This window comes from Anas acuta, chromosome 2, assembly GCF_963932015.1.
Source record: "Anas acuta chromosome 2, bAnaAcu1.1, whole genome shotgun sequence".
In the NCBI taxonomy this organism is placed as follows: Eukaryota; Metazoa; Chordata; class Aves; order Anseriformes; family Anatidae; genus Anas; species Anas acuta.
The window spans coordinates 51,606,436-51,634,062 of NC_088980.1; the positions used below are offsets into that span (position 1 = coordinate 51,606,436).

General features: G+C 38.0%; 1 protein-coding gene across 6 annotated transcripts in view; it reads left to right on the forward strand.

The window, feature by feature from the left end:
• Positions 1 to 27,627, forward strand: part of KIF13A (kinesin family member 13A) — a 115,307-nt gene that overhangs the window by 66,231 nt on the left and 21,449 nt on the right. For 4 of the 6 annotated variants that reach the window (XM_068674756.1, XM_068674755.1, XM_068674759.1 and 1 more), the window contains exons 9-22: positions 268 to 380; positions 5,845 to 5,956; positions 6,340 to 6,552; positions 8,177 to 8,287; positions 9,333 to 9,467; positions 10,609 to 10,739; positions 12,472 to 12,558; positions 12,662 to 12,828; positions 18,688 to 18,898; positions 23,172 to 23,334; positions 23,985 to 24,125; positions 25,724 to 25,873; positions 26,424 to 26,606; positions 27,242 to 27,415. In XM_068674756.1, the coding sequence (XP_068530857.1) occupies positions 268 to 380; positions 5,845 to 5,956; positions 6,340 to 6,552; positions 8,177 to 8,287; positions 9,333 to 9,467; positions 10,609 to 10,739; positions 12,472 to 12,558; positions 12,662 to 12,828; positions 18,688 to 18,898; positions 23,172 to 23,334; positions 23,985 to 24,125; positions 25,724 to 25,873; positions 26,424 to 26,606; positions 27,242 to 27,415 (2,091 nt within the window). Of the gene's footprint in view, positions 1 to 267; positions 381 to 5,844; positions 5,957 to 6,339; positions 6,553 to 8,176; positions 8,288 to 9,332; positions 9,468 to 10,608; positions 10,740 to 12,471; positions 12,559 to 12,661; positions 12,829 to 14,136; positions 14,260 to 18,687; positions 18,899 to 23,171; positions 23,335 to 23,984; positions 24,126 to 25,723; positions 25,874 to 26,423; positions 26,607 to 27,241; positions 27,416 to 27,627 lie in introns of all 6 variants that reach the window. The other 2 variants (XM_068674753.1, XM_068674754.1) reach the window with 1 other exon arrangement.

Here is a 27,627-nt window from a genome sequence, read left to right on the forward strand (position 1 = left end):
ATATGTTTTAATGACCTACTGTGTCAGTGAAGTTACTGACATTACCACATGGCTGATTCACCTTCATTAGTGGTTCAGCCCTTTAGTATAGTATATGAGTGATTCTTAAAAGACTAAGAACTGTGAGAATTACTTTTCTCATATCTTGAATTTGATAGCTTGACCCACGTTATTATGGACAGCAGTGTAATTACGCTAATATCAGACACATTAGCATTTTGTGCTCAGATTTCTTATCTGTTTTTCTCCCCCGTTTGATTTGTGCAGAATTCTGGAGAGAAGGTCAGCAAGGTCAGCTTGGTGGATTTGGCTGGTAGTGAGAGAGTGTCCAAAACAGGAGCTGCAGGAGAACGTCTGAAGGAAGGCAGCAACATAAACAAGTAAGACATTGGCGTACACAGGTTGCAAACCTTAGTCTTGTCAGAACAACCACTGTTTCCTTGGCCTCCTGTCTCGGTGTGCTTGTCGCAAGTCGGTTCAAATGATATGCCTAGCCAGAAGCAGTTAATATATCTCTTTCAGTTGCTCTGTACTGAACACCATGTGTTTTGTTACATTGGCATAGGGATCCTGATTCATACTTGACTCAGATGAGAGGTATATGAGTATTATCTGGAAAAAGTGACAGCAGCACTCTTTAATTAGGCATATACCTTTTGTGATTCATTTATACACCCTGTCTCCAGGCTTCTGTGTTTGTCTCATCGTATGCTCAAGGAATGCAGAGTTGCAGAGTTGAATGGCTTTGCTCCAACATGCATTAAAATATGTAAGAGTATAATTCACAGTTTAAGAAAATCGGACCAGAATGAAGCTATTTAAGTTTAACATTGCCTTGGGCATTTGTACTCAAGCTATGGCAAGTTTCAAGGCACTTTTTTTTTTTAACTGTAGTTACTGTGTTGTTACCCAAAAGCAAGAGTATAGCACATTATCGCTACTTTCATAAACACGCTAATTTTTTCCTGAGAATAAAACAAAAACAAACAACAAAAAACAGTTCAAATGTAACATTAAAAGCTACACATTTTGCTACATATTAAAATTGAAAAAGTCTTGGTATTTTAATCTAACAATGACAGCAAAAAGTGTGTTTGAACTGCATTCATGCTTAAAATGATTTTCAGTTTCCCTGTTTTAGAGTTTGAACATGCTTGCTCTTTATAGCATAATTTCTAATATATTATGTATTTAATGCATCAGATCAGTAGCCACATTCTTGTAAATCAAAATTATATGGTCCTGTTTGTCTAATGGCAGGTATTGAACCCTTACCCTGCGGGTTACTAGTTAAAGTCAGATTGATTTTACTAGAAATTGTGTTTGTCTTTTGCATAAACAAAGGCAAAATTGAATGTTTCCTGTTAATTCTTGGGGAAAAAATCAAATGCCAGCTTTCCCAACAGCTATTAAGAAACTCTAAATGTAGTTTTAGGTACAGAAATACTTCTTTGTTTAATTGTTATTATTTTTTTCTAATAGGATGTTTACTTGTTGGTAAGCTTCTAAGGCAGTAATGCAGTAAGGGAAAGTTGTTTTGCCCACGCTGCAGATGCAAGCACCAGATCTCTCTATAAAAAATATTTTAAAGAGATAGGTTGACAGCTCTGCTTTTTCCCGTCAATTAAGTTCTTATATGGTATAAACCTGTATTAGCTCAGCCCATTTTAAAAGCATTCTGTGTGTGAAATCTCTTTTGGAACTGGTAGGCAAAAGAGAATTCTTAGTGCTGTGTCTTTTATTAGACTTCTGCTGTTACTTGGAACTTTAATGAAGTCTGACTTCTGCTGGAAGCCTCAAAATTACTATGCATGTTTTATCAGCCTGGTTCTTCACAGAACATTGTGCACGATCTTCTTTTGGGTAATGTGTATGATGTACCGTACTTAATAGGGAAGGGCAATAATCTTTTATGGAGTAATATAGGATGCTTAAACCATATACCCTGCTATGTCAGCTCCTGGTTTTTCATTTTTATTCTTTTATAAAAATGCAGTAACTTGGATTGGTAGCGTGCGCTGTATTTAATGAGATCAAAACCAGAGCTGCTATAATTACCTGGCAAATAAATCTGCTGTTTGTACTACATTTTGTTGCCTTGAAGAAGAATGGGCAACTAACATACCTGTTTCTGTATTTACAAGTCAGGAAAAATGTGCGCTCAGCTGTGCATACCAAAACCCCGTAGCGTGACATTCAGCTAGTCTCTGCAGGTTTCTCTGCTGCTTGTTTCTTCATGAAGCCAATTGAAGACCGTGGTAGCTGCTGCCCATGGCTTGCCCTGCTGCAAACTCTTTGGTATCTTGGGACAGCACGTTGCAGAGGAGAAGTGGTGGATTGCTCTCCTGCTTACTGAAACAGCTGAGAGTTGTGATTTTGTTAATGGCTCTGTAAAGCTGCAATAAGGATAACTTCTCTTTTTTCTCAGGGCTGATATGAAGTTGCCTTGGGTCATGAAGGTGGTGTTGGCTGTCCGCTCTTTATTATTGAGGTCCTTGGGGGACTTGCCATAACTCATAAGAAAGGTGGATGTGCTTGTTGCTCCACAGGATGTGTTGGTTTTCTGTACTGAGTGTAGAAACACAGGTGCTTAATAGCTTTGTGGTGTAGTTGAAGAATTTCTAAAGTACGATAGCAGGAGAAAACAGAGTAAGCAAGCTGTATATTTGTGTCTAAGAAAAAATAAATTGTGCAAACAGTTTGTAATTTTAACTGATTAGTAAAATCATAGCTATTGGCATTTAAACTTGAGAATGCCAAAAAAACTCTTTAAAGGGTAGTGGTGGGGTGGGAGGGGATGGGTTGGGACAGGACTGGCTCCAAGCTGTTTTTAGGGAGGGTTTTTATATTCAAAGGGCTAACTAATAGAAAAAAAAAAAGGACTCTGTTTGCTGAAGAATTTGGAGGAAAACCATACAGAAGTAGCTTGAATTGCTGTCATTTAGGGACAGTTGTACCATGTGGTAAGGAAGCACCACCTGCCCTTGAGTGCTGCTGACACGGCAGCATTCACTCCCTGGTTGGGAGCGTGCAGGTTTCCAGCCGCACAGGAGCAAAGGCAGCCTGGTCATGCTTGAGGAAAAGGGTCAGGGAGAACAGAAAGTGTGCAGAAATTACACTTTCCCATGGTCTTGCACCATGTAAGCTCACTGTTTTTTTCTGCACTGCCTCAGTCTTTTGTGTGCTATTTAGTGGCTTAGGCCTTTTGGTTGATTCATTAGGGGTAAGTCGTTTGAGATAGGATCAAAGTAATGACAGATCTCTGATGCATCATCCCGCAGAAAGCAGAGTGGCTGCTGAGTCCTGTAATTATATGGTGCAGCCATTTCTTTTAGGACTTTCCTTATAGTCTTTAAGCAGCTTTGTGTTATGAAATCTCATGTAGCATACTTAAAGCACTCTCATTTGGTTTTTACTGCAGATGTTAATGGTCGTAATATAAAATCAGTATTTTGTTATAACTCTGGAGCAGAAATATTATCGCATCATTAAAATCTGTGTCAGTGAACTGTTGCTTATAATTTCCTGTTTATTAAAACAGTGCTTGTAACTAAGAATTCACAGAATCACATAATTTCTAGGTTGGAAGAGACCTCAAGATCATCGAGTCCAACCTCTGACCTAACACTAACAGTTCCCACTAAACCATATCCCTAAGCTCTACATCTAAACGTCTTTTGAAGACTTCCAGGGATGGTGACTCCACCACCTCCCTGGGCAGCCTGTTCCAGTGTCTAACAAATTGGTGTTGCAGTCCTGTTGGGAAGTAGTTGTCAATGGTGGGCCTTTCAGGATCCCTGCCCTTTCCATCCTCCTGCTCCTCAAAATGAAAAACTGTCCTTTTCTTCCCCCTCCCCCAGTATTTTGGCTTTGCTTTTCACATTTCATCTCATTTTAGGAGGACAAGAGGAATTAGAGGCAAATAAACTGGGGTCATGGTTTTTTTTTTTTTTAGTCTCCGATCTTTTTTGTTTGTTTTTTTTTTTAAATTTATTTTTATTTTTTAATTTTATACTTCTTGAAGGTGGACTTCATTGGGACTGTGTTGTTGCTGCTTTTAAGTTGTTCTGTGGGAGGTTGCCACGGAGCAGCATACAGCAGCATCCTCCTGTTTGCTCTTGCATGTTTAGCACGCCGTCTTCCCAGTCTGTGCAGAAGAAAAATCAATGATAAAAACCAATTCTCCCTCCCCCAAGCCTTCCGGAGTTGTTAGGCTTTTGTTTGGGCAACAAACTAAAACCGACTGTCCTTTTTGCTGTGAATTATTCAGACAGACTTTGGAAAGGTATCCTTCAGACAGAGTTTCAAAATCGAGGGGTTGCTTGGCACATCGGAGTGATGAGGCTCTTCTCAAGTTTCTTTGCATTTTAATTCTGCTTCCAGCTCTACACTACCTGCTTACCGTTTTGTTTCCTTGTGTGTGGCAATGTGAGGCACCTGTGGTGACATGTAACGGTTCTTGTTGCCTTGCCCTCAGATGTCTCCTTGGAAATATTCTTGCAATATTTTTGTCATTTACGAAAAGTTACCGCAGAAGCATTGGTAGTTTCAAACAAGGTTGAGGCCCTTTTACAAATACTGTGCAAACACTGTCTACACACCAGCTAAAAAAACAGTGCTCCTACTTTGAAAAAACTCAAAAGGATGGAGTGGAGCAGTAGAACCAAGGTTTTATTTAACTATCTAATCGCAAAGTAAGGATTTCCCTGGTAGTTATGGCCAATTATCCAGCTACCCTTTATGAGTATGATGGACCAGTATGCTCTTGAGCTTGTGTTGTCAGTTTTACAACCCTGTAGGCACCTGTTTAATGTTCTCAGGCTTCTGAACCAGCTCGTTACCTTAAACATACTTGCCCCAAGAGCCCTGATGTCATTTAACATTTCCACAGGATTATATAACAATTGGAATATATAATGTGTAGGTTCTACCTAATGTGCAGTCTACCAACTGCACCTGTTGGTAGAAGTGGTACGTGTACCACAGTGGACAAGTTCTTGGTTTCTTCACTATTCTAGAGTGATTTTGGGGATGTGGTTGTCTGGTAAACAGTTTTGGGGGGCTTTTCTTTTCTCATGCTTGTGTTCACGTAACACTTTTATAACTGGCACATTATTTATTTGGTCTATTCCTCTCCTCCCTGCTCCCCATAAAAGACCCAAGTGAAGCACCACCTCTGTTTTAAGACAACCCCTTTCTCAAGGGACTTCCTCCTCGGTCTCTTCTGATGAGCAGCCTTCCACTATCATGTGATGGCTGCTTAGCTGCTGGTTCACCTGCCTGACTAGTTCTCCTGTGCCACAGCTGGTGTTGCCTTGAGGTTGCCTCCTTAGATGTAGGGAAATGCTCAGTTTGAGTCAGTTGTTAAGCTAGTGTTCTTAAAACATGGTTCCTAGATAAAGAGGAATTCATGCTGTGCTGCCAGCCATGCCTCGTAATCATGTCATGAAGCAGTGTCCAAGATGGAAGGCTTTGTAGTCTCTGAGGAAAGGTAGATGTCTAAGCTAAGACAGTAATTGTCCATATACTGAAGTGGGCTGCTTTACACTTTTCAAACTATTTCAAATACCTGAATATTTCAACTCAGTCTTTCTGGAACTTGGCCTAAGCACCAGATGAGATGAAACACTGTAGTTATCCATATATTGTTCCAAATATGTAACTTTAATAGATAATTTGCCTTGTGATTATCTCCTATGGTCATTTCCAGCTTAAATTATTCTATAATATTTTCAAAATTAAATGTGAACCTTTGCACAGCACAAATTAAACTCTTATCTGTGTATTATTAAATATACTTTCGGAATATGTGTTCAAAGCTGTTCTTCTGTGTTGCCTTCATAGATCCCTTTCAACACTGGGGTTGGTTATATCATCACTTGCTGATCAAGCAGCGGGGAAAGGGAAGAATAAGTTTGTGCCTTACAGAGACTCTGTACTCACTTGGCTTCTCAAGGTAATTAATATTTTCTGTTCACCGTGTTCACAAGCTGTCGGCTTAATAGGTTCTAGCATACATCCGTGTACTTGTGGGCTTCTCTTTTACTTTAAAGAAATGAGCTAAGGCGGTCATAGCTACAAATTATTCCAAGTAATATGTGCAGATAAGCATATACTTTGTTAATTGTATGTAAATTCCTGACATATTTTCAGTTACATTGGAATTTAGGCTGGTGAAGGAGGTTGGAAATATTTATGGATCTCATTGGTTAATTTCCATCCAGACTATGTGTCAGTGTCTAAATAGTCTAAGATTTGTATCTTAAGTATCTCTGTAAAGATACTGTATAATCTCAGAACTGGTTTTAATCCTCAATTTTCTGTGACTGTACTCTACAGGACAATTTGGGAGGAAACAGCCAAACTGCCATGATAGCCACAATTAGTCCAGCAGCAGACAATTATGAAGAAACTCTCTCTACTCTGAGATACGCAGACAGAGCCAAAAGGATAGTTAATCATGCTGTGGTGAATGAAGATCCAAATGCTAGGGTCATCAGAGAATTACGAGAAGAAGTTGAAAAATTGAAAGAACAGCTCTCGCAGGCTGAGGTAACATTATTCATGTTACAGTGTTAATTGAATTATCTGAGGAAATGTCAAACTTCATCCGGAAGACTTGGTTTATATTTAAGTCTTATAAAATGAGGATAGAAATGGCCTTTGCTTGTGTTTTTTTTGTTTGTTCGCTTTTTTTAAATAATTAACCTTGTTTCCTGAAATAGATCCAACGTAATGTTTGCTTATTTTTAATAACTTTTAAATGAGGACTACATTGTACAGGTGGTAATTCATGTCAGAATGGACTGTCCTTGAAGAACTTCATATCAAGCAGTAGATGATGCAGCACAGATAAGAGCGACAGTACAACTTCATTGTGTAGACTTCCTAGCATAATTATTATTTTTTTAATTGGTGGACTAGATGCTTTTCTGACATCAAATGGAAAAGTGTGAAAAGCTGTAAATCTGGTATTAGACCACAAAATGTGTGTGACATTTCTCTCTTTGACATTCGTGAAAATCAAGAATTGTTAAAACTGCAACACCAGAACCATCAGTAGTCTAGTAGCTGGAGAGTTAACAGTGTGTGATTGCTGCATATCCTAGATAAATGTTTCTAAGCAGAGCAAAAAGTATCAGGGTAGGAGTACTTTTGGTGATATCTGGGGAAATTAGGCACTGCACTGTAGGAAAATTTATTGATATTTTCAGGCAAAATATAGTAATTGTGGGAAAAAGAACATGAAAGTATGTCTGAAGTTAAATTTTTGTGGTGTTTAAAATTTACATTCATTTAAGGAATACTGTTGCTTATAGGAACAGATCCTTACAGACTGGAATTGGAAAATCTCCCTTGGGAGAAAGGAGCCATGCACTTCTTTCCTAAATAAAAATCTATTCTAATTCCGTATTTTAAATCGGAAAATATTCTTGTAGTCTGTTCTTAGTTTTGTTGATAGACTGTGGCTGAATATAATCCGTAGAATGGCAGGGAGCACTCCAAATTTTACTAACACTTTTAAAAGCTTTTTCTCTTCTTCCATCTCTCTGTTGAAAACAATTGTATAAACCTCTCTGCCCACCTGTTGAGTTGTTATTTGGTGCTGAATGTTTTCAAGCCCCTTGCTTTTGTTTCCTATTGTGAAACAAGAAGCCTGTGTTAGCTCCAGAGTATGCCTCCCTGAAGATGTAATCCACAGTGTCAGCCTTGAAAGCTTTAATGAAGCTCTAGGAAAAGTTACAAAAGCAAGATAGAATGGAAAGCTAAACATCAAGAGGAATTTGTGTTTGAAACTGCTATTGGAAGAAAGACATTAGTGTTGAGCTTCAGATGATTAAGAGTTATTAAATACTCAGATTTTTTTATACATACACTGAAGCTTGAGTGGCCAGCCTTGCAGATTTTGTTGGTTTGCATAGTTCCATTAGCCTCTGAGGCACTAGGTAGATCTTCATCTGTTTCAGATCTGAACCCATTATATGTTGATTCTGTCCTCTTCCTTTGCAAATGACCTGTTTCTTCACCTTCTGCCATGAAAAACCTGGGAAAATAGTTGAAACCTATCGTGTACCTGCAGTATTTCATATTCTGTTGGCTGTGCTAAGTTTCCTTGTTTAAGCATCTATTGCGATGTGAAGTGTACCTTAAAGTTTTGCTAATTTCTGTATTTTAGGCCATGAAGGCACCGGAACTGAAGGAAAAATTAGAAGAATCTGAAAAACTAATAAAAGAACTAACGGTAACCTGGGAAGAAAAGTTAAGGAAAACAGAAGAAATTGCACAGGTACTTCAGAAATTTTGAGGAGAAAAGGCCAGAGTACAAGTCAGCTGAATGTCATGAGCTTTGGTTGGCTATGCTGTTTTTACCACCAGTTATTTTGAATTTCTCTGGATATTTCCTTTGCTCTGCTCTCCATTTCTTTTCACAGTCTAAATTTCTATATACTAAATGTAGTTATGATAAAAGCTAATATTTCGTTTTAAAATATAACATCAAAATACACTTGGGCTGTTCTTTTATTTATAAGACCGCAGTGGGATCTTTAATAATTTTCCTTGGAGTGACTAAGAAAATCAAGAATTGCAAAAGGATCAGAATTTTGGGCAGTACTTGTGTTTACATTTGCTATTGCTTTTTGTGGCTTCTTAACCAGAGAAAGAAAATGAATATGCTTGTTATTATCATATTTGAAATAAGACTTAAGTATTCCAATCTATTTGTCCATAATTTCCACTATCTATAGCTTGGAGAAGGAGTATTGTTGGCCACCTTTCCTAGTCTTAATGTAGCAGATGCATGCTTTGGCACAATCCTTGTTAAACAAATAAACAGGCACAAAAAAAAGCAACCTAACTGGCCAAACCAAAACCAAGCAAACAAAAGAACAAAACTGTACAAGAGCAAAAGACATGCATGACCAAGTAGATGGTTTAGTTGAATTAATAACAACACCAGAAAAGGTTGAACCTAAACTAAGGCATGTTCTTTCCAAAATTATTTGTGTCTGATTACCTTTGTAGTTGTTGCAATTGAGATTAGTTTTTTAGCTAACACAGAGGTTTAAGGCCACATTGTATTTTGTATGAATACCTCTGATAAAATCCTTAAGGTGGATGTTTGAGGATTAGGTCTAACCATTTTCATTGGTTTACAAAAATAAATTCCATTAAAAATAAATGTAACCATTGTCCTAAGTTCTGGTTTTCTGTTGTAGCAATATGAAGAATGAATGTTAATCTTCAGTTTTAGTTGCTCTGCTTTTATTTACTTGATGTACTTATCTCCACATATTGCAGCAGGCAAGGTTAACCTATTTTTGTGCTTGCAGGAGAGGCAAAGACAGCTAGAGAGCATGGGTATTTCCCTAGAGTCTTCAGGTATCAAGGTCGGAGATGACAAGTGTTATCTGGTGAACCTGAATGCGGACCCTGCGCTCAATGAGCTTTTGGTTTACTACTTAAAGGTAAGAATGAAAACAGATTGTATATGTAGAGTGAAAGGGCACTTGTTTATTGTTTTGAATTTCTTGTTCAATTTGTCACTGTGTATTTAGATTGTTAAGACTAGTTGCAGTAAAATAGGATAGGACTCCTGCTGTTCAGGCTTACATTTTTCCTTGCAGTTCAGCTTTGTCTAATTGATCATCTGCTTGCCAACAGTGGAAGAAGTGTTCAGTATGTACCAGCATTGAGATAAATTCTAGCTTTTCCAGGCAGAATTGGCTTTTGGACTAAAGAGCATTGCTTCTTAAAGTAAGAGCATGACGTATAATGCTTCTTTTTATTAATGAGTTGAGGATTTCCTTAAATATTCAATGAGTTAAGTGTGAAAGGAAGATGTTTATTAGTAATCAGTAGGAATAAACATAGGCTTCAATGACAGAAGAAGATTTAAAAAAAAAGAAGAGGGAAAAAAAGCTCTGTCAGAAATGAACAGAAATGTGTTTTCCTACTGCCACTGTCTTCCATTTTATTCAATTTACCATAGTTTTCATTTCAGTGTGAAATAGTTTCAAATGCATGCTTAATCATGCTTAATCAGACAGACTGAGTAAGCAGTATATTGGAAGGGTGAGTTCTTTGTCAACAAGATAGAAAAAACTTACCTGTGTATTTTGTGGTTACTTTTCTGCTTTAGTGGTTGAGATAATGCTTCCATATCTGAACAACAGTAAATAAAGTACAACTTCTATAACAACATCAAAGTAAAGTGTTTCAGTGGGATTTACAGTATGGCTTGAAATTACGTGGAGATCAGTATGCTTAGTTGAATTGCTATAGAGCTGTGTTCTGAAAAGCAGCCACCTCCATGCACCTTGTTTTACTATCCGTGTTATCCTTTGTCCTGTATGGCCGTATGACGTGGCAATCCATTTATTGCTTACATGCAAGCATTGTCTGGGAATATTTTAAAATCAGAAGTTGTGTATCAGCTGCTTTATTTTGCTTTATCTAAAACTGTAGGAAGATAAAGTGCAGAACAGGAGAACAGGTTGTGCATGACCTCAGATCTGCTCAGTGCAGTCTCAGTGCTTCAGCTAATATTGTCTCAGTTATATAAACAGCAGTAGTTTGCTTGTCTCTTAGTAACAACTTATTTTCTAGGATCACACAAGAGTTGGTGCAGATACCTCTCAGGATATACAGCTCTTTGGTATAGGAATCCAACCAGAACACTGTGAGATTGATATTGCTTTAGATGGAGAAGTTACACTCACACCAAAAGAAAATGCAAGGTAAGGAAGATCAGCAGCGCTTGTACCAGCAAATACTTGCTTTTCATTACCAGAAGATAACTTGCATGCGTTTTTATTTAGCAGAGTCAGAAATATCTTATTTCTTGATCAGTGAGTAGCTGCAATGTAAGAGACTTAGGCATTTAGATGGTGAAATTCAGAGGTGGAACTGTGATTTCCCCACACGTGTACACCCACGCACACCACTGCATCGTAACGGGCTATCAGTGGTTTGGCTTAGAATAAACCACCACAAGAAGATACTCATTAGGAATGAGGGACCATTGCTTGGCTATGTCTTGGTTGGTAACAAGATGGCTGAGCTGCTGCTGGCTATCCCAACCCTGTGATGGTTGGTTCTTGATGTGGTATGATAAACTTCGTCTCTGAGTGGTTCCTGTAATAAAGCTCAGTATTTTGTGAGAAAATAGGTGTTTTAAAGATCCAAAGACTACAATTACTGATGTGTCTATTAAATATGCGGTATGAAGATACATTTTTCCTTTCCTTTCTGCTTCCTTGGTTTAATAACTCCTTGTTCTGGGGAGCACTGTGGGTTCTTGGATGGAATTCCAAATGTCTTCATCACTTCATGTCTATTGACGTGTGATAAGCAGTACCCATGTCCTAACTAATGGTCTTTACTGCTTTGCTGAAATCTGAATATCTAAATGTCTAGATGTTATAAGAATGAGGAAAGCTTGAGACATCTTTAAAAAAAATCCACAATCTGTTTCATTCTGACTTGAGTGAAATACCTTTTAACATTTGCATTCTTGTTCTGCAGCCTACAGTACAAAATTTCAAACAGATGGGATTCAAACTTGTGATAGAGTTACCGCACTGGAAATCAGTCATTTTGACTGGCAAGAACAAAGGCACATGTCAGTGGAAAAAACATATAATACATTTTGTTTTACTTGTGCCCGACCTGCAGTGCTTAAGTCAATGTTCCTAAAATATTTCACAAAAGAAAATTAGTTACAAGAATTTCTTTGCAAAAAGGCTTTTTAAATCAAATGCTTAAATGTTTGTGTTGACTTATTTGAGACAGCTGAATTCAGAACACTGCATCTGACAAGGCATTTTTGTTTTACCTAATTTTTTTCCCTTTCAAATAAACTGTCCGGCTTTGTGACTCACATGCTCCATTTTTTCAATTTGGGATTTAAATACAAAGAAACATAAAAACAAATGTAGCAATACACCAGATGGTCACAAAAAATGTAAGTTTGTTAATAATACAGACTCAGTTTGTTGAGAGAATGAAATTTGGACCTAAGGTTCTTTTTTATGCTTGAATGCCTTGCATGCTAAAAGTGTATTTTACAGTTGTGTTGACTAACCTATATCTTGGTGAGCCTTATCAATAGGATTTGTATGCAACCAGTTTTACAGACTGTTTATAAGAAACAGGCAACGACCCAGTTTGAGAAAAGGACATTAAAAAAAAAGAAAAGAAAAGCTAAATTCAACTTTGTCTGTGTGCCTGCTGATCAGTTGCAACAGCCAGCTGGAGGAGAAAAGGGGTTTGGTGTTTAGTTCTGATAGTAGAAATCAGACCAGTAATTTTCCCATTGATACTTTAATGAGAACCTAGCTGATTTGTGCATTATGTGATACGAATCACTGTCTGTAGATGTGAGAAACAGTACATCTTATAGGTACTTTCCAAACTTTTAGTCTTAGGATTTCACTGAAGTTGAATTTTCTTTTTTTTTTTTTTTTTCAGATCCTGTGTAAATGGTGCACTGGTATGTTCTGTCACTCAGCTATGGCATGGAGATAGAATATTATGGGGAAACAACCACTTCTTTAGGTAATGGTTTATCTTTATTCTCTAACATTATTACATTCAGCCTATTTTTCCTTCCACTGTTCTGCATAAACTTTTTAGAAACTAATTTTTTATTTTTACACAGAATCAATTTACCAAAGAGGAAACGACGGGATTGGCTGAAAGACTTTGAGAAAGAAGCTTTGTTAGGAGAACATGATCTGGATGCAGCCAGTGAAGCTTCTTCAGAACCAGACTACAATTATGAGTTTGCTCAAATGGAAGTTATTATGAAGACACTGAATAGTAATGGTAAGGGAATTGACAGCTAAGTCCAAAGGTTCTTTTGAATTGTTTAACAAATTCAGCATGGAACTTAATTTCTAGATTAAAAGCAGCTGGTACACTTACTAGAGGGGCTTTTGGAGCATTTTCAGCAAAAGATGTTTTACAGAAAAAATGTTAAATATATCCACTCACTCACTCCCTCAGGTATGTCAGGATGGTCTTTGGTATTGTCATCCCCTATGAAAATTCTGGTCCCTGTCTTAAGGCCTCAACATAGATATAAATATATATATGTGTGTGCATGTATGGAGGTGTGTGTGTGTATACACACACATTAAAATATAAAAAATTAAATGCCAAATGAATGGTTAATAAGGTAAGAAGAAATTTCACCAAGACAATAAGTAGTTGGTTTGTGACCTGACATGCAGTTTTGTCAGTATGTGTACTGATCTTTATACTGTAGCTGAATTGCAATCACGTGCCAGTCAAATCATCAAATCAGCAGCTAAGTCCTTCTGACCTCTAGCTTTAGCAGGTTACCGCAGACAGAAAGGTGCTCCAGATACGTGTTTTATCCTTTCTTTTCTATTCAATATTACTGACACCATTTTTACCATATTAAAAAAAAAAAAAACACAGCACTGAAATCATAATAAATCTGTAGTCAAAATGTCAGCTAGTATAATTTTTAACTCTGAGGTTGTTTTTAATCTTAGTTTGTTAAAACCTACTTCAATGCCTTTTTTGGACATTTATAGTAGATAAAATGTGATAAATATGAAATAACGGTATGATACATGGCATATAGAAAGTTTGCTATATAAAACAGCATTATATTTTCATGGTTTCCAGAAGGCATGTCATAATTCAAGTTTTACAATATGGGAAGAAGAAATGATGAAAAACTTAGTGGGCTACTGAGTGCTTTGTACAAGTTTTCAAACTATACAAAATTTGAGAGGCAAATGCCTTGGTTTTTGGTCTCTAACCAAAAAGATACAGTAGACATTGTTTCATTTTCTTCTGTTCTCCTTTCTTTGTGACTCCTTTCTTTTGTACAATACCCACATTTTTCTTGGTCTCCTCTTAATCTTTATCTTCCTCTCTTTTGAGAACTACGTGATCGTTTTGTGTACTTGATTCTCTAGCAATAGTTTGCAGTTCTTTATGTTCTGATTTTGATTGAATTGAATAACTTGTGTGAGTGAGTTGCAGAGTTAGGCTCTTCAAGTTAATATGAAATTGCTGTTGGATAACAGAGCCATTCAAATGAATATGAAATTACTGCTTGATAACAGAATTATTCTCATTATGGTTCACTCATACCAGGAGACGAATTTCAGATGAATCTACCATCCTGGTGGTCTTCAGTTTTGTCATCCCTTGTGAAGATTCTCTTGCCTGTCTTAAGGCCCCAAACCATCCCGTATCTGTGCCAAAACTGGGACAAAGGTTTTGAACTCGATTGGCTCATGCATGATACTGCTGGAGAAATTTGAAAGCATTCATTGGTGCTTGATCTGCTTGTTACTAACTGGGGATTGAATAAACTACAGCAGTCAGCAGTCAGCTAGTGCTCTTTGAATAGAGGGTCACTTTTTTGATTTGGATGTATTATAGTCTAGCTGGTAGAAATGATTCTTCACCATTTTTCAAACATCTTTGGATTTCAGTTCAGTAGGCTTTTCCGACTGTGATCCAGACCTATATTAGTCTTAGTTGGGTTGTTTTCCATGTCTGCTGAAGGGCAGCGCAGACTTTCCTTTCCCATTCGAGCCCTTTCCTCCCTAAAGCACAGCAGATGTTAGCAGTCACACATCGCGCAGTTTCAAAGGTATCGTAACCCAGTTATACTGCTTCTTGCCTCTTCTCCTCCCTCCCTCCCTCCCACATAGGCATTGCTTAACTAAGTTGGAGTAGTAGGTGATAATAAAACCCTGACAAAACAAGCAGCCACGAGTATCACTGGATGATCTTTTTTGATTTTGGTTCCAAGCTAGATAGCAATTACAGGTTCTGTTCTTGATGGTGTATCTAAATTACAGTTTTTCTGGCAGGCTTCCATTTTCTTGGGTAAGAAGTACAGCAGATTTGTTAAAATACCATTTATTTATTCTCCCTTAAAATAAAAAAAAAATGGGAAAGGTAGAATAAATAACTAAATAACTGATACCTCTTAATTCTGCCATTCAGATTCTCTGAAAATAGCCTGGGGGTGAGGGGCAGATGGACTGAAGCCTGTTAATTCTATCGTTTTATTCTCTGATAAGCTTTGTTTGTTTTAAATTTGGTATATAATTACATATAGGTATATACGTGGGTTTGTGTGTTGTTTTTTTTCTTTCACAGCACAGGTTTGATATAGCTTGAAGCAAGACTTTTTTCTTTTTTTTTAATTCCTTGATCTAGTCATCTAGTTGAGAACAGTAACTCTCTTTAGATGAACAGCCTGGTTTCTCCAGAGTGCAAACATTAGGTTTCAAAGCATGTAATCAGTTACAACAGTGTCACATTTTACATCTGGCTCCAAAGAAGCTCTGAGGAAAACATGGCACTTTGAAAACAGCTGTAAAGAAGACATCCCAGTTCTCCCCACCCCACATCAACACATTCACTTTCTTTGTGGGATTCTGTCAGATCATCTTTGTACCACAAATCTGTGATGCTGGTCTAACAAGGATTTATTCTTGTATAGGGTTCAGTGGTTAAGTAAAAAATGTGATTGGGTTACACAATTTCTCATTTAAGCAAACAAACATTTATAGTTCAGGGTAGGGATTTTGATAAAATATAGCAAAGCAGGATTTTCACCTGGCTTGCTTAGGAAAAGACACTTATATGAAATCTTAAAGGTTTTATTCAGCATTGTTATTATTGGATTAACAGATTCCTGATGTGAATTAAGTGAAGATACAGCAAGGTAATCAAGTGCTGTTCCTATGGAGAAAGTACATACTTTTGGCTAAGTGTTAATATTCTAACAGTTTGCAGAGAAGTAACTGCATGCGAATGGTCTTGTCAGGATCATTAAACTGTTTTACCACATGAATATGTGGAAAGTTATGACTTGGGACTTCTAACACTGCATGGAATTTACTGGGTGCTTGGCAAGCACTGGAGAGAATCTTCCCTGATTTGCCTTTGCATGAGGAATCCAAAATAGTGGACCATGGTGTTTAAACCTAGCTTTATCACCATTTGCAGTTCTTCTGAACTGTAAAAAACTTGACTCTTCATTTTTTTCCACATTCTAACTAGAAGTTTTATAATTCACACCATATTTCAGTGTTAAAGGCTTTTTTTGTGTGTGTGAATTTCCTTCAAAAGGTAAACTGAAGGCTCCTCTGAAGTGTAAATTTACATTTTGCATTGCTATACAAGCATAACTCCCCTTTTCACTCCCAGTAGTACTGAATTTGGTTGAAATTAGAAATTTTAGACTAGCTTGTTGCATCTTGTGCCAGTTGTTTTCCCTGGTATAATATGATCCCGGGATAGCTGTAATTCTGTAAATCCAGGTGGCTGAAAAGATCACTGTTATTAAAGAACTCTGCTCCCTGACACTGGGGCTGGTCTTGGAGCAGTTTAGGAAAGTCTTGTCTTAATGACTCAGCCTTAGATTCATTTCCTGTGTTTCCAAACACAACAGAGGGCTTTAATTTCTTCCATGCCTCTTCTCTCTCTGCTGCATAATACTCATTTCTCAATTATTCTCATACATAGTTTAAACTGTTTCAGGGATTATACATTGAAACTATGCACATGAAAATGACTGGCATTATGAGCCATCCTCGCTATGAGATAGGAGGAGGAGGATGGTGCAGGTCAACACAAGTAACTTGCTTTGTATTTTAGGATATTAGAACTCATTTTAGTCAATTGTTTTTGTTGCATTATCTGTTTAAAAAGAGCTAACCTTATTTGTGAGAATGTCATGTACTAAAAAGTACTGTTTCTGGTTATTTTAAGACACTTTTAGATCACTGCTTTGCTATTTGGTTGCTATTTATATTGATCAACTTTTAAATTCATGATTTGTAATTGCCATTTCAGTGGTATTTTGTGATGTGTTTTTATGAAGCCAGTGATTTCTTCCACTGACAGCTTGGGCAACAGTAGCAACTTATAATTATTGTTGTTTTCTGCCAGAGATAAAGATGTGCTCTACATCAATATTTCAAAAAGGTTGCTGAGGGGCAAATCCACTGTAGGAACAGAATCCTGAGGATCTTGTCTGTTCTTCTGACATTTATAACATGAAGGATTTGTTTTGTAAAGTGACTTTCCTAAATAACCATGTATGTTAAAATCACAGACAGGAGGTTAGTTCAGCAAAATCAGTCTCAGTAGGTAACTACTAAGAAAGTTGTTATACATTACTGGATATAGCAATGCTACATTTGTTCATAAAAATGCAAGGGATCTAGTTTTTGGGAGAGTGTATGTGCCTGTTATGGTGCCCAGCACACAGTGCTGTTGGTGGTTCTCCTATGGAACCTTTCATGTGAATCCTCTACTTAATGCTATAATAACCCAAGTTTTGTTTCATGTAGGTAGCATTGTGGTATCAGGATAACTTGCACAAAGTCTTAATAAGACTGGATCTGGGTAGTGAAGGCACTCATAACTAAATCACACTGATTTATTTATTTTTATTTTATATTTTAGAAGAAAACCCTAGTCTGAAACAAGGCAGTGCAATTAAATGTAGGTTTATTTTCCCCCTCCTTTGTGACAGTCTGGCATCCTTAAAAGTCACAACATGATTTTATATGTACATATATGTAAAAAAAAAATATATATATATACATATTTGCAAAATGGAAGAGATCACAAACAATTATTTTAAAGCTCAGGGTTTTTGTGTTTGAAAATCCTGACATGTCCTAGAGCTGCAAAGTTATTTCCTCTGTCCACCCCTCCAGCTATGGAACTTCCTCCTCTCCCTTCCCTGTCTGGCACACATAATCAGCAATCTCTTAGGGCATGTGCTGTCACTCAAATATATTCATCTGGATTGGTCCTTTTGCAAACCAGATTTTGGCTGTGTTTAAGCTTTCAAACATACATCCATACATGAAGAAAAGATATGTGCTGGTAGTACATAGAATAGAAGCAGCTTATTCCACTGAATTGCTGTCAGAGGCACAGCCTGCCATTGGACCTAAAACCAGGAGCAGACCAAGTCATTTGTGTTTAATTTGAATGTAATTTAGTTTTAACTATTGCTGATTGACACCAGCAGTTGTTGTTTCAGGACAGAGTATCCTAATGAGTATTTGCTCTGAGTGATACTGAGACCAGAAGTGCTTTGCAGTACTAAATGCAGAAGGCCCCTCCAGAATGTGCTTTGTCTGCTTCAGTGCTGTGAAGTTCATTGGCGCAGTGCGATGCATGATCAGTTAGACAATTTGTCTCAGCTTACATCTGCAGCAATTCAACATGTCTCATTCTCTGCCAAAATGGAGAAAGTAAATTGCTTTTTACTTCCTGAAATCACTTCCTTCTCTGGTTAACATCATCTTCTCTTCGTATTTTGCATTGTTTCCTTATTTTCTTACTGATTTGTTCCCTTTTCGATTTATTCTTTTTTCCTACTGGGATTATGGAACATATTATAAATTCCCAGTACTGAAGTATGCAGTAGAAGAGGGTCAGAACCATTGTTCTAGCTTAATTGCATGCCAAATGTTTTTCTTGCTTGGATTTATTTATTTAATTCAGTATTTATTTATTATTTTGGATTTTGTTTTTGGGGGCAACAGATGTCCTGTGTTTGCAAAGATTCTGGGATATCTCGATTGCTGTTGCCATATAAATAAAAAAGGTGACATTATCTCATATTTTCTCACATTTTTCCCCCTTGTTTTTTTTTCTTAGACCCTGTACAAAACGTGGTCCAGATCTTGGAGAAACAGTACTTGGAAGAGAAACGAAGTGCTCTTGAAGAGCAGCGGCTGATGTATGAACGTGAGTTAGAGCAGCTACGCCAGCAGCTCTCTCCAGAAAGGCAACATCAGCATAGTACTGAAAGACTGTCCTACACTGCTCAGACTGCACAGCAGAAACTAAATCTGTGGACAGAAGAGAGGTGAGAATGCTGGAGTTAAAACAAATTAATTAGTAAGAACTACAGAGGGTGAACTCTAAGGGAAATATGAGGCTTGAACAGTTTGTCAGAAAGAAATGATGTTGTCTAATTTTGTAGAATTAAATGGCAGTACAAGATTTGCCTCCACCAAGATGTTAGGATTTTATTTAGCTGGCTCTGATCTGACAAGGGGCAGCTTTTGGGATCTGGTCACATTTTTGGGATCTGTTCACAGAGGTCACCCGTGCAGTTGCCCTGCTACCAAAACTTTTCCATGTAAACCCAATGCAAGAGTATACAAGGAGAGCACAGTATTTTGCAATCTAAAATAAGAAAAAATATTTTAAAAATGGTAATTCTTAAGTTTTGTACAAGAGGATTACTTTATGTTTGAGAACAGTCAAACAGAGTATGTTTGAGCTGTTTAGGAAGAAAAAGCTTGCAGTGAGGTGAAAAGTCAGGAGCCTCTTTGGAAGGGCACCTGAACAAAGCCCTGGTGAAAGATCATGACGTGATTTGCAGGGAAAGTTTAAAAAGCAGACCAGGAAGTTGTGAGCAGAGCTAGAGCAGCAAGTTTGTGTTTGCATCTTGACAAAGAGAGAAGCTTGCACTTGGTATCACTGGAGAGAGAAGCCATCAGTTCCCTGGAGAGAAGTTCTAGGGTCAGCTAGCAAGATCATTTTTTTTGCTGACAGGTCTTCAGTGTACAAATGAGTATTCTGTCCATGGGTTTGTTCAGCGGGAAGAATGACTACATGTACTAGTGGGCTTCTTGTAAGCATCTTTTAAATCTGTCTTCTTTTAAAACAGAAGCTCCATTGTTCACTCCACATTTTTTCTATATGCAGAGAGTTTGAATGCTCCTTCCTATTTTAATTACTTTTGCTTTATCCTCCACCAGAAATAAATTAATCCATGCACAAGACAAGTCTAACTAAATAAAGGAAGCCAAGATTGCATTGCAGCTTTCACATTCAGAATGTTAAAAATAGAACAGAACAGATCTTGGTTTAGTTATTATGTGAGCTTTTGTTTTGTAATTTCTGCCAAGTTTGGCATGGAAAAAAAAAAAAAGCAATCTGTTCACACACTCAGCAATGACAACTAGAATGTTTTCCATGGCAAGCATAGGGAGAGAAGCATTGCTCTGTTTCAACTTTAATTAAAATGATTGTTTGCCCCCGTAAGAGCTAAAAACAGAATCATTGTATTGTGAACTGAATGTAAAGCATTGCAGAGTCATGGTTGTGATTTGCAGGCTGCTTTAGTGGTTCAGAAGGAATGTGAAGCAAAAAACACTCCGCTCAGAATCACTGCTGCTCAGTACTGCTCTGAGCACAGCAAGGCCATCAAGAAATCATTGATGACCCATTTCAGTAGCAGAGATGAAAACTGGGCTTATGGGTTAAAGATACCTATAAAATACCTATAAAAGATGCAACAGAAAGGAAGAAGCAGCAGTAAAAAAAAAAAAAAAAAGGCAAAAAAAAAACCAACACCTTCTTGCCTGTCACTGAGAGCTGACAAGAATAAATTGCAACTGATTGTCTTAAAATTAACCACATACACATACTGTGACTATGGAATGGCATAAAAATGAGAATCTGGAGAGGTATCAAGGCTGAGGGCTCTACCAGCCTTCTCTCCTCAGTAGTTGTTAGAAGCATTTTATGAGGAGCTGTGCTTTGACAAGCATTCTGGCTCTGGACTTCGTGGGTGAATGCTTTATATATCTCTTAGGTAGAAATTCTGTGTTGTGTTTTTTTTTTTAGATGTTTTTTGGGGACTTTGGAAAAAAAGCAAAAAGTTTTGAGTCTTGCTAAATAAAAAAATATTTGAGGGATTTCTTCTGTAAAAGCGTGGCACAAAGTTCTGAGAGGGTTTTCGCCAGCCCAGTGGCCAGAGGGCAAGAAGTACAGAAAACAAGGGAAAAGTCAATGTGAAGAACGTGTGAAAGAGACCAGTCTCTGGGTTGTACAGGGTTTGATGAGTGCAATTTTAGCTGCTGTTCTGTTGCCATTGCTAATGGAGCCAAGCTCTATCGGGTCAGCCAGTGGAAGGAATTTGATAAGCATCAGATTTAAGCACATGGCTGTATCTGTCAGATCAGCCAGAACACATTACAGGGTTTGTTGATTCTAGCTCTGTGCTGACTGCGGAAGGACGGATGATACCTGATGCAGAGTTAAAGCCCGTTGACATGAAGTAAATCCATTGAACTTTGAATGAATTTATCTGTTGGAGTGGGGCAGGGGTGTACTGGAGCACAGCTTTAGTTTGTTTGGAGTCAGCATTCTCTGTCTGGCGCTGGGAATCCCAGAGACTTGCAGTGACACTTCCTGAGTGTCAGACTGAAAGGGTTGCTAACAGTTGTTTCAGCATTTCATGGTTGGTGGATATTTGCTTTGGCTAACACCCTGATGGAGTTTGCCATACGGGTTATATGTAGTAAAAATTAAGAAATCCAGTGTGCAAAATGTCATTTTCAGCTATGTTTCTGGAAGGATGCTGCCACAGCTGTAGAAAAAGACAACTGCAATGTGTGTAAGATAATGGGAACTACCCATAGTAATGGGTTGAGCTACCCTTGCCACTCCTCAGTCCTCCTTATAGTTTTAAACCATCCCTTCCTCAAGGATCTAGCTAAGAAGAGATTGGTGTGGGAGCATCCCCAAACCAAAGCAGCCAGATGCAGGTTTCCTGACTCAAGGAAGGGACTGGCTGGAGTTGAATCCCGTGCCTCTTAAAGCACTTAGAGATCAAAGCTTGCTTCTGTTTCTCAAGCCAGGCAGCTGCCTCGCAGTGCTTGCAGGTGCAGAGTACTTTCAGCATTAAGCACTGTTCAGTGAGTAATTCCCAACTGTCTTCATTTTCTGGGTGAATCCAGAATCAGAACTGTCTGGGGAACCCACCACTATTACAAACTTAGGCCAGATAGGGGAGAGAGACGAAGGCACACGTTTTTGCATGTTTAAGGCACTGAAATGCAGAGCTGCCCACTAAGGCTGCTGGTTGTTTGCCACCTTGATGCAGTGTCAGGGAAGAATCAGAGGACACTTGGAATTACCCAGGCTGTTCCTTTGAGGTATTTTGAAAAAAGATAACCACTCAGGAAGGATTCTTCTGGGGATTAAAAGGCATGTTAACAGCAATTTGTGGGTTGTACAATAAAGATGTGTGAAAGATCCGAGCTTATCTGAGCAAAATCAAATAGGCAAATTTTGCCTGTATTCACAGCAAGGTCCGTGAGTTAATTTATTGCCTGTGATGTAGTGTATTTCATGGGAATGAGAAGTATATGTGCACAACACGCTCTAGGTTTTAGTAGGACTTTCCTAGAAAAGATGAAAATTCCTACAAGGGAGTGCTGGTCACTGGAAGATCTGAAATTCGATCAGGAATTTTATGCAGGAGATAATGGGGTGCAGTAAGTGGGATTATAGGAAAGGCAGAAAGGGGGATTTCCCATTTGCTCAAACGATGACCATGATACTTTAAAAGGCAAAATAAAGAAGAGATCCCCAGGTGAGAATGGATCACGGTATTGCAGGTGGAGGTATAGGATGTGTTGTAGCAGGTTTGCCGGGTTTGAGGTTAGAAGAGATTTGCTCAGACAGGCCTTAGAAACCTTTCTGGAACTTGTCCAGAGACTGTTAACTGTACAGCGTGCAGGAGCTTTACCCAGTGCTCATTCATCTATTAGGTAAAAGGTGCTTCTGGTAAATAGGACTCAACGTGTCTTTTAATATTCATGCGTGAGATGGCTTAAGTATATGCGGGAACTTCTGGGGGTCTGTAGCACTGCAGAGCCCTGGCTGCAACGTAAAGCTGTGGCCGGCAGTGATTGCAGGTTGCAACATCACCACCCGAGGAAAAGCAGTTTTTATCAAGACGAATCACATGTTGGGACTGGTAGTTTCTGTGGAACACGACTACAGATCAAAGGCAAAGACAGCTGCAATTATTTCATTTCTTGAAAGTTAAGAATATCCCTTGGGCTTTTAACAAATTATCACTCTAACAGCTGTCATAGTGCTGTGCCCTTTTATCTGGGCATTACTTAATTATTTGGGCATATACATAATATATTTGCTTAATATGTGATCACTGTTCTTCCCCAATAAAATTGTCCCACACTGTTTTGTGTTTGCTGCCATATAGTGTTTCTCCTTGCACTTGCTTCAGAAAAGTCTTTGTTAGCACCTCTATTTGAAGCTTTCCAATAATAGAAATAGGTTTCTGTGTATTTTTCATGTTACCTACTGCACCACAGGGATGAATTGTTTCGACAGAGCCTGGCTAAACTTCGAGAGCAGATAGTGAAAGCAAATACGCTGGTGAGAGAAGCAAACTTCTTAGCAGAAGAAATGAGTAAGCTAACAGATTATCAAGTAACACTACAAATCCCTGCTGAAAACCTCAGTGCCAACAAAAAGGTAATAACAAATAAAGCTGGGAAATTAAATAGTTTTGTGCCTAATTCAAAGTGTGTAGATGTAATTAAGGCCATAAAAGATTACTTTTGTTGGATTATACGTAGGCAAAACATGGATGCTGTGTGATTTTAATTGTATTGAAAGTGAGTAAGATAAAAGTGGGATTGTGGCATTAAGTATGGCTCCTACTGTTCTTTCAAGTGTGTAGTAATAAGGATGTGCATGCGGTTTGTGAGCAGACATTTGTGTTCTGTTGCTGTAAAACCTAAGTAGAATGCTGCATTTTAGTTATGTGTGCAAAAATTACCGGTTTCTGTTAAATATTCTTATGATTTTTCTTGAGGATTTTCGAGTTGTAGTGTTGCTGTAAATAGCACTTAAAATGATACACCTGTCATAAGAGATTTGATTGAGAGCGTTGTTAATGGTCCTGTGTGAATGAAAGTTGTCTGAGAAGAATAAAGAGGTCTGGATCTTCAGAGATGTATGGGGTATGTTCTGTTTGAGGACAAAAGTGGTATGGCTGGCACACAGAAGGAAGCTGTATGCTCTTTATTTCATTCCTTTTTAAGAGCACAATTTGAGTGAGAGGTTAAACTACTTACATGCAAGCACCTTTCCTGCAGTGATTATTTTTTCCTCTGGTTTAGAGGGGCGCAATAGTGAGCGAGCCTGCTATTCAAGTGAGAAGAAAAGGAAAAGCTACTCAAGTGTGGACTATTGAGAAACTAGAGAACAAATTGATTGACATGAGAGACCTCTATCAAGAATGGAAGGAGAAAATTCCTGAGGTATTAATTTATTCTTTTTCTGAAGGGGATCACAGACTGAGTTTTTCTTTCCCTTTTAGTATGTTGTACAGATAAAGTGCAATGACTTCATATTTCATATATTGAAGGATACAGCACTGTGGTTAAAAAAAAAAAAAAAAAACAGCTATGAACAAAATGCCCATGCAGAGTAAAACACAGCTATATCTTATCCTAAGTTGTATTCTCAGATGTAATTGTGTTGAGTTAATGACTCATGATACCACTAAGAGCATATGTTTACCTGCCATAATACAGCTGCCATGCAGACAGGCATTAGTCTGAATTGAAACAGCAAACAGCATTAGAAAGAATGATTAAAATGTGGTTCGTATCAAAGCTAGCTAGGATGACTGGAGAGTGCTCATGCTGCTTAGATATGCTTAAGGTGCAGAACACATGAGTGGGGCTGAACTTGATCTTAAAATGTGAAATATTCTGTAATCTCATTTGTATATCCTCCTACCTTAAGGCAGTGAAGAAAACAATATTTAGTCTGCATCACATCAGTATCTCTGTCAAAACCTGGTGGCATTTCCTGAGAATTTAAATAACAGGTCAGCCTTTAGAAACGAGTGTAAGACTTGTCAAAAGCTTCTTTGTTTCCTGGCAAGAGACAGATGTGAGATTTGGTGTTCCGGAAGATGTCCTCAAGTATCAAGGAAGACGTACACGAGAAGTATACCTTACTGTCTTATGGCTGACATGGAGCATCTGAATTAATTGTATCAAGAATCATTCTCAAATATGTTTGAACAACTGTCATGCTTTTGTGCCCTTGGACAAAGCACTGCGAATCTCTAAAATTGTAATGCAGGGGAGGTCTGGCACTTCATCAGTGCCCATTGAAGAAAACGATTTTGCTGCTGACTTTAGTAAGAACTGATAACACACCCTTTCAGTACATTAACATGTCTTCCCGAGGCAGAATTATTCTTTCCATAGCATAGGTTGGGCATAATGCATGTGTTTTGTGTACTACATCAAAACACATGGGTCAAATACATGTGTTGAAGACAAAAGAGGAGAAGGGAAAGAGCAAACGTCCACTGAGGTGTGCCTATCATGCCTGGAATCCGTGCAAATTCTTTGTGGCTGTGTTATGGGGTACTTGTAGAAAATGCTGCAGACGTGTTCTCAGCTCTTGAGGATTCTTGGGAACACTTGCAGGATTAAGCAGGAGTCATCCTGCACTTTCCATTTTGTCCTAGCAGCAGCCTATTCATCCTGGAGATGATTTATCCTTTCATTTAAAAAGAGTAAACAGAGCAGAAAAGTAAGGCAAAACTTGAAAGCAATGTCTGTTGTACTTGCCAATGGTAAAGTCTGGTGCACCTTGACATCACTAAAAAATGTGGGCCATATTACTGTTTACTGTAGTAAAGAAAGGATTGCATAATGTCTCATCTCAAAGATTTCATTACAGATTTCTGATAGCTCCCAGTCCCTTTCTGCTTGTGTTAACAGGAAGGAAAAGAATGGTAGTCCCTTAGGTTCTGTGATATGCTCTTGTCTTGGTTATTTAATTTTTATTTTCATGCTTGCAGTTTTTAAAATAACTTTTGTGCTCTTTAAAACAGGTAAGGAAGCTCATTGGCAAAAGAGGTGATCCTTTTTATGAAGCACAAGAGAATCACAATTTAATTGGAGTGGCAAATGTGTTTTTGGAGTGCCTTTTCTCTGATGTTAAGCTGCAGTATGCTGTGCCCATCATCAGCCAGCAGGGGGAGGTAATGTGAAATAGTGCCCTAATGTATAGCGGGGCTGTGTATCCATACCTGTGCATCCATACGTTCATTCATTCATTGGTAACATGTTTTTTTGCGGGGCAGCTTAGTAATATGCACCATATTTTAATGAGCAAATGAAGCTTATTGACTTGTTTCCCAGTGAATAACTGCTTTGAAAATTGATATGTTTTCTGTTTAAGTGTTTAAAGTTGGCCATCTACTAAAACAGCAGAATAAAATTCATAGTATCAATATTGGTAGCTGAGAAAAAAACAGCATATTGAAGTTTTAATGCACAGTCATGATGCTGTGTGCCTTTTCTGTAGCGTATGAATTAAAAAGCTCAGTAGTTCTGCATGCAAACAGTTTCTTTATGTTCCTTTCTCATCTTTTTTGTCATTCTTGCTTTTCCTTTGGTGGTTGTGAGCTTTTCAGTTCTAATGCTCAGTGCTAGCTGCCAGTTTCTGTGCACCTCCTAGAGTTAGATATCTCCTGTCTTAATGTCTTTAAATCCTTTCTGCATAGGTTCTGAGTCTTTATCTTGCCTTAGGTTGCAGGACGGTTGCATGTTGAAGTAATGCGAGTCACTGGGTCTGTCCCAGAACGTGTAGTAGAAGGAGATGACTCATCTGAGAACTCCAGTGAGAGTGGGAGTCTGGAAGTCATGGATAACAAAATTGGAGAAATTATTCATGGAGAAATTATTCACAGAGTAAAAAAGCTCTCCTGCAGGGTAAGTGAGAACACATGATGGATTTAACAGTTTCAGACCTTTGTAACTATGTAGTTGGTCTAATGTAAAATACTCAGCTATGTCAGCTATTGCTTGCTTTAAATTTTCTAAAGAGAAAAGAAGAAGAGAGAGACTATTCTTGGTTCCAGTTCAGTGTATGTCAGTCTAACTGGCTGTGGTTGCCCGTGACTGAATTAAGTAGCATTAGTTTTTGGTAAGCGCAGGTCTACATCACAAATACTGACATTACAAGGACTGGCTTTCTTGGCAGACACAGAAGGGGAAACAGTTTTCCAAATATCCACTTCCTGTGATTTGTTTGATTATCTAATGTAGTATCTATGGTTAGTGTCTGGATTTCATTTTTTCTGTGATTAAGAAGTGTTTCACTCAAGTGTATCAACCTCAAAGAAAACGTGTGTGGGTGGGCTAGTTAGATGCCTGTAACAGTTTTTCCTGCATCTGCATTTTTGTATATGCAAAATACAGATTTCTCAAGTATGGACATCTTTACAAAGCAATTGGAGTTATCTGTTAAAAATTCTTAGGTGTTGATAATTTTGGTTGAAATGCTTCATTTTAAACAGTTTACAGTAGAGGAAATAACCATGAGAACATCTGTCTTATCTCCTCAGGTAAAAATAAAAGAAGCAACTGGACTGCCACCCAATCTCTCCAACTTTGTCTTCTGTCAATACACATTCTGGGACCAATGCGAGTCAACAGTAGCAGCACCAGTGGTAGATCCAGATGTGCCTTCACCTCAGAGCAAGGATGCTCATTATACAGTGACTTTCTCTCACTGTCAGGTAATTATTTTTTGCATGAAATAGTATTATCAGGAGGATGGTATGTTTGTGCTAAGCTGTTCAGAATTTAAGCCTTGCTGTCCCTGGGGGAAGAAGGAGGGAATCAAGTCATATAAATAATGACTTTTGACAATAGTTTAAATGCTATAATATTTCACTTCACCACCTCTTCAAAATGTAGCAAAAGGAAAACGTTCTTGTCATTTGTGGTC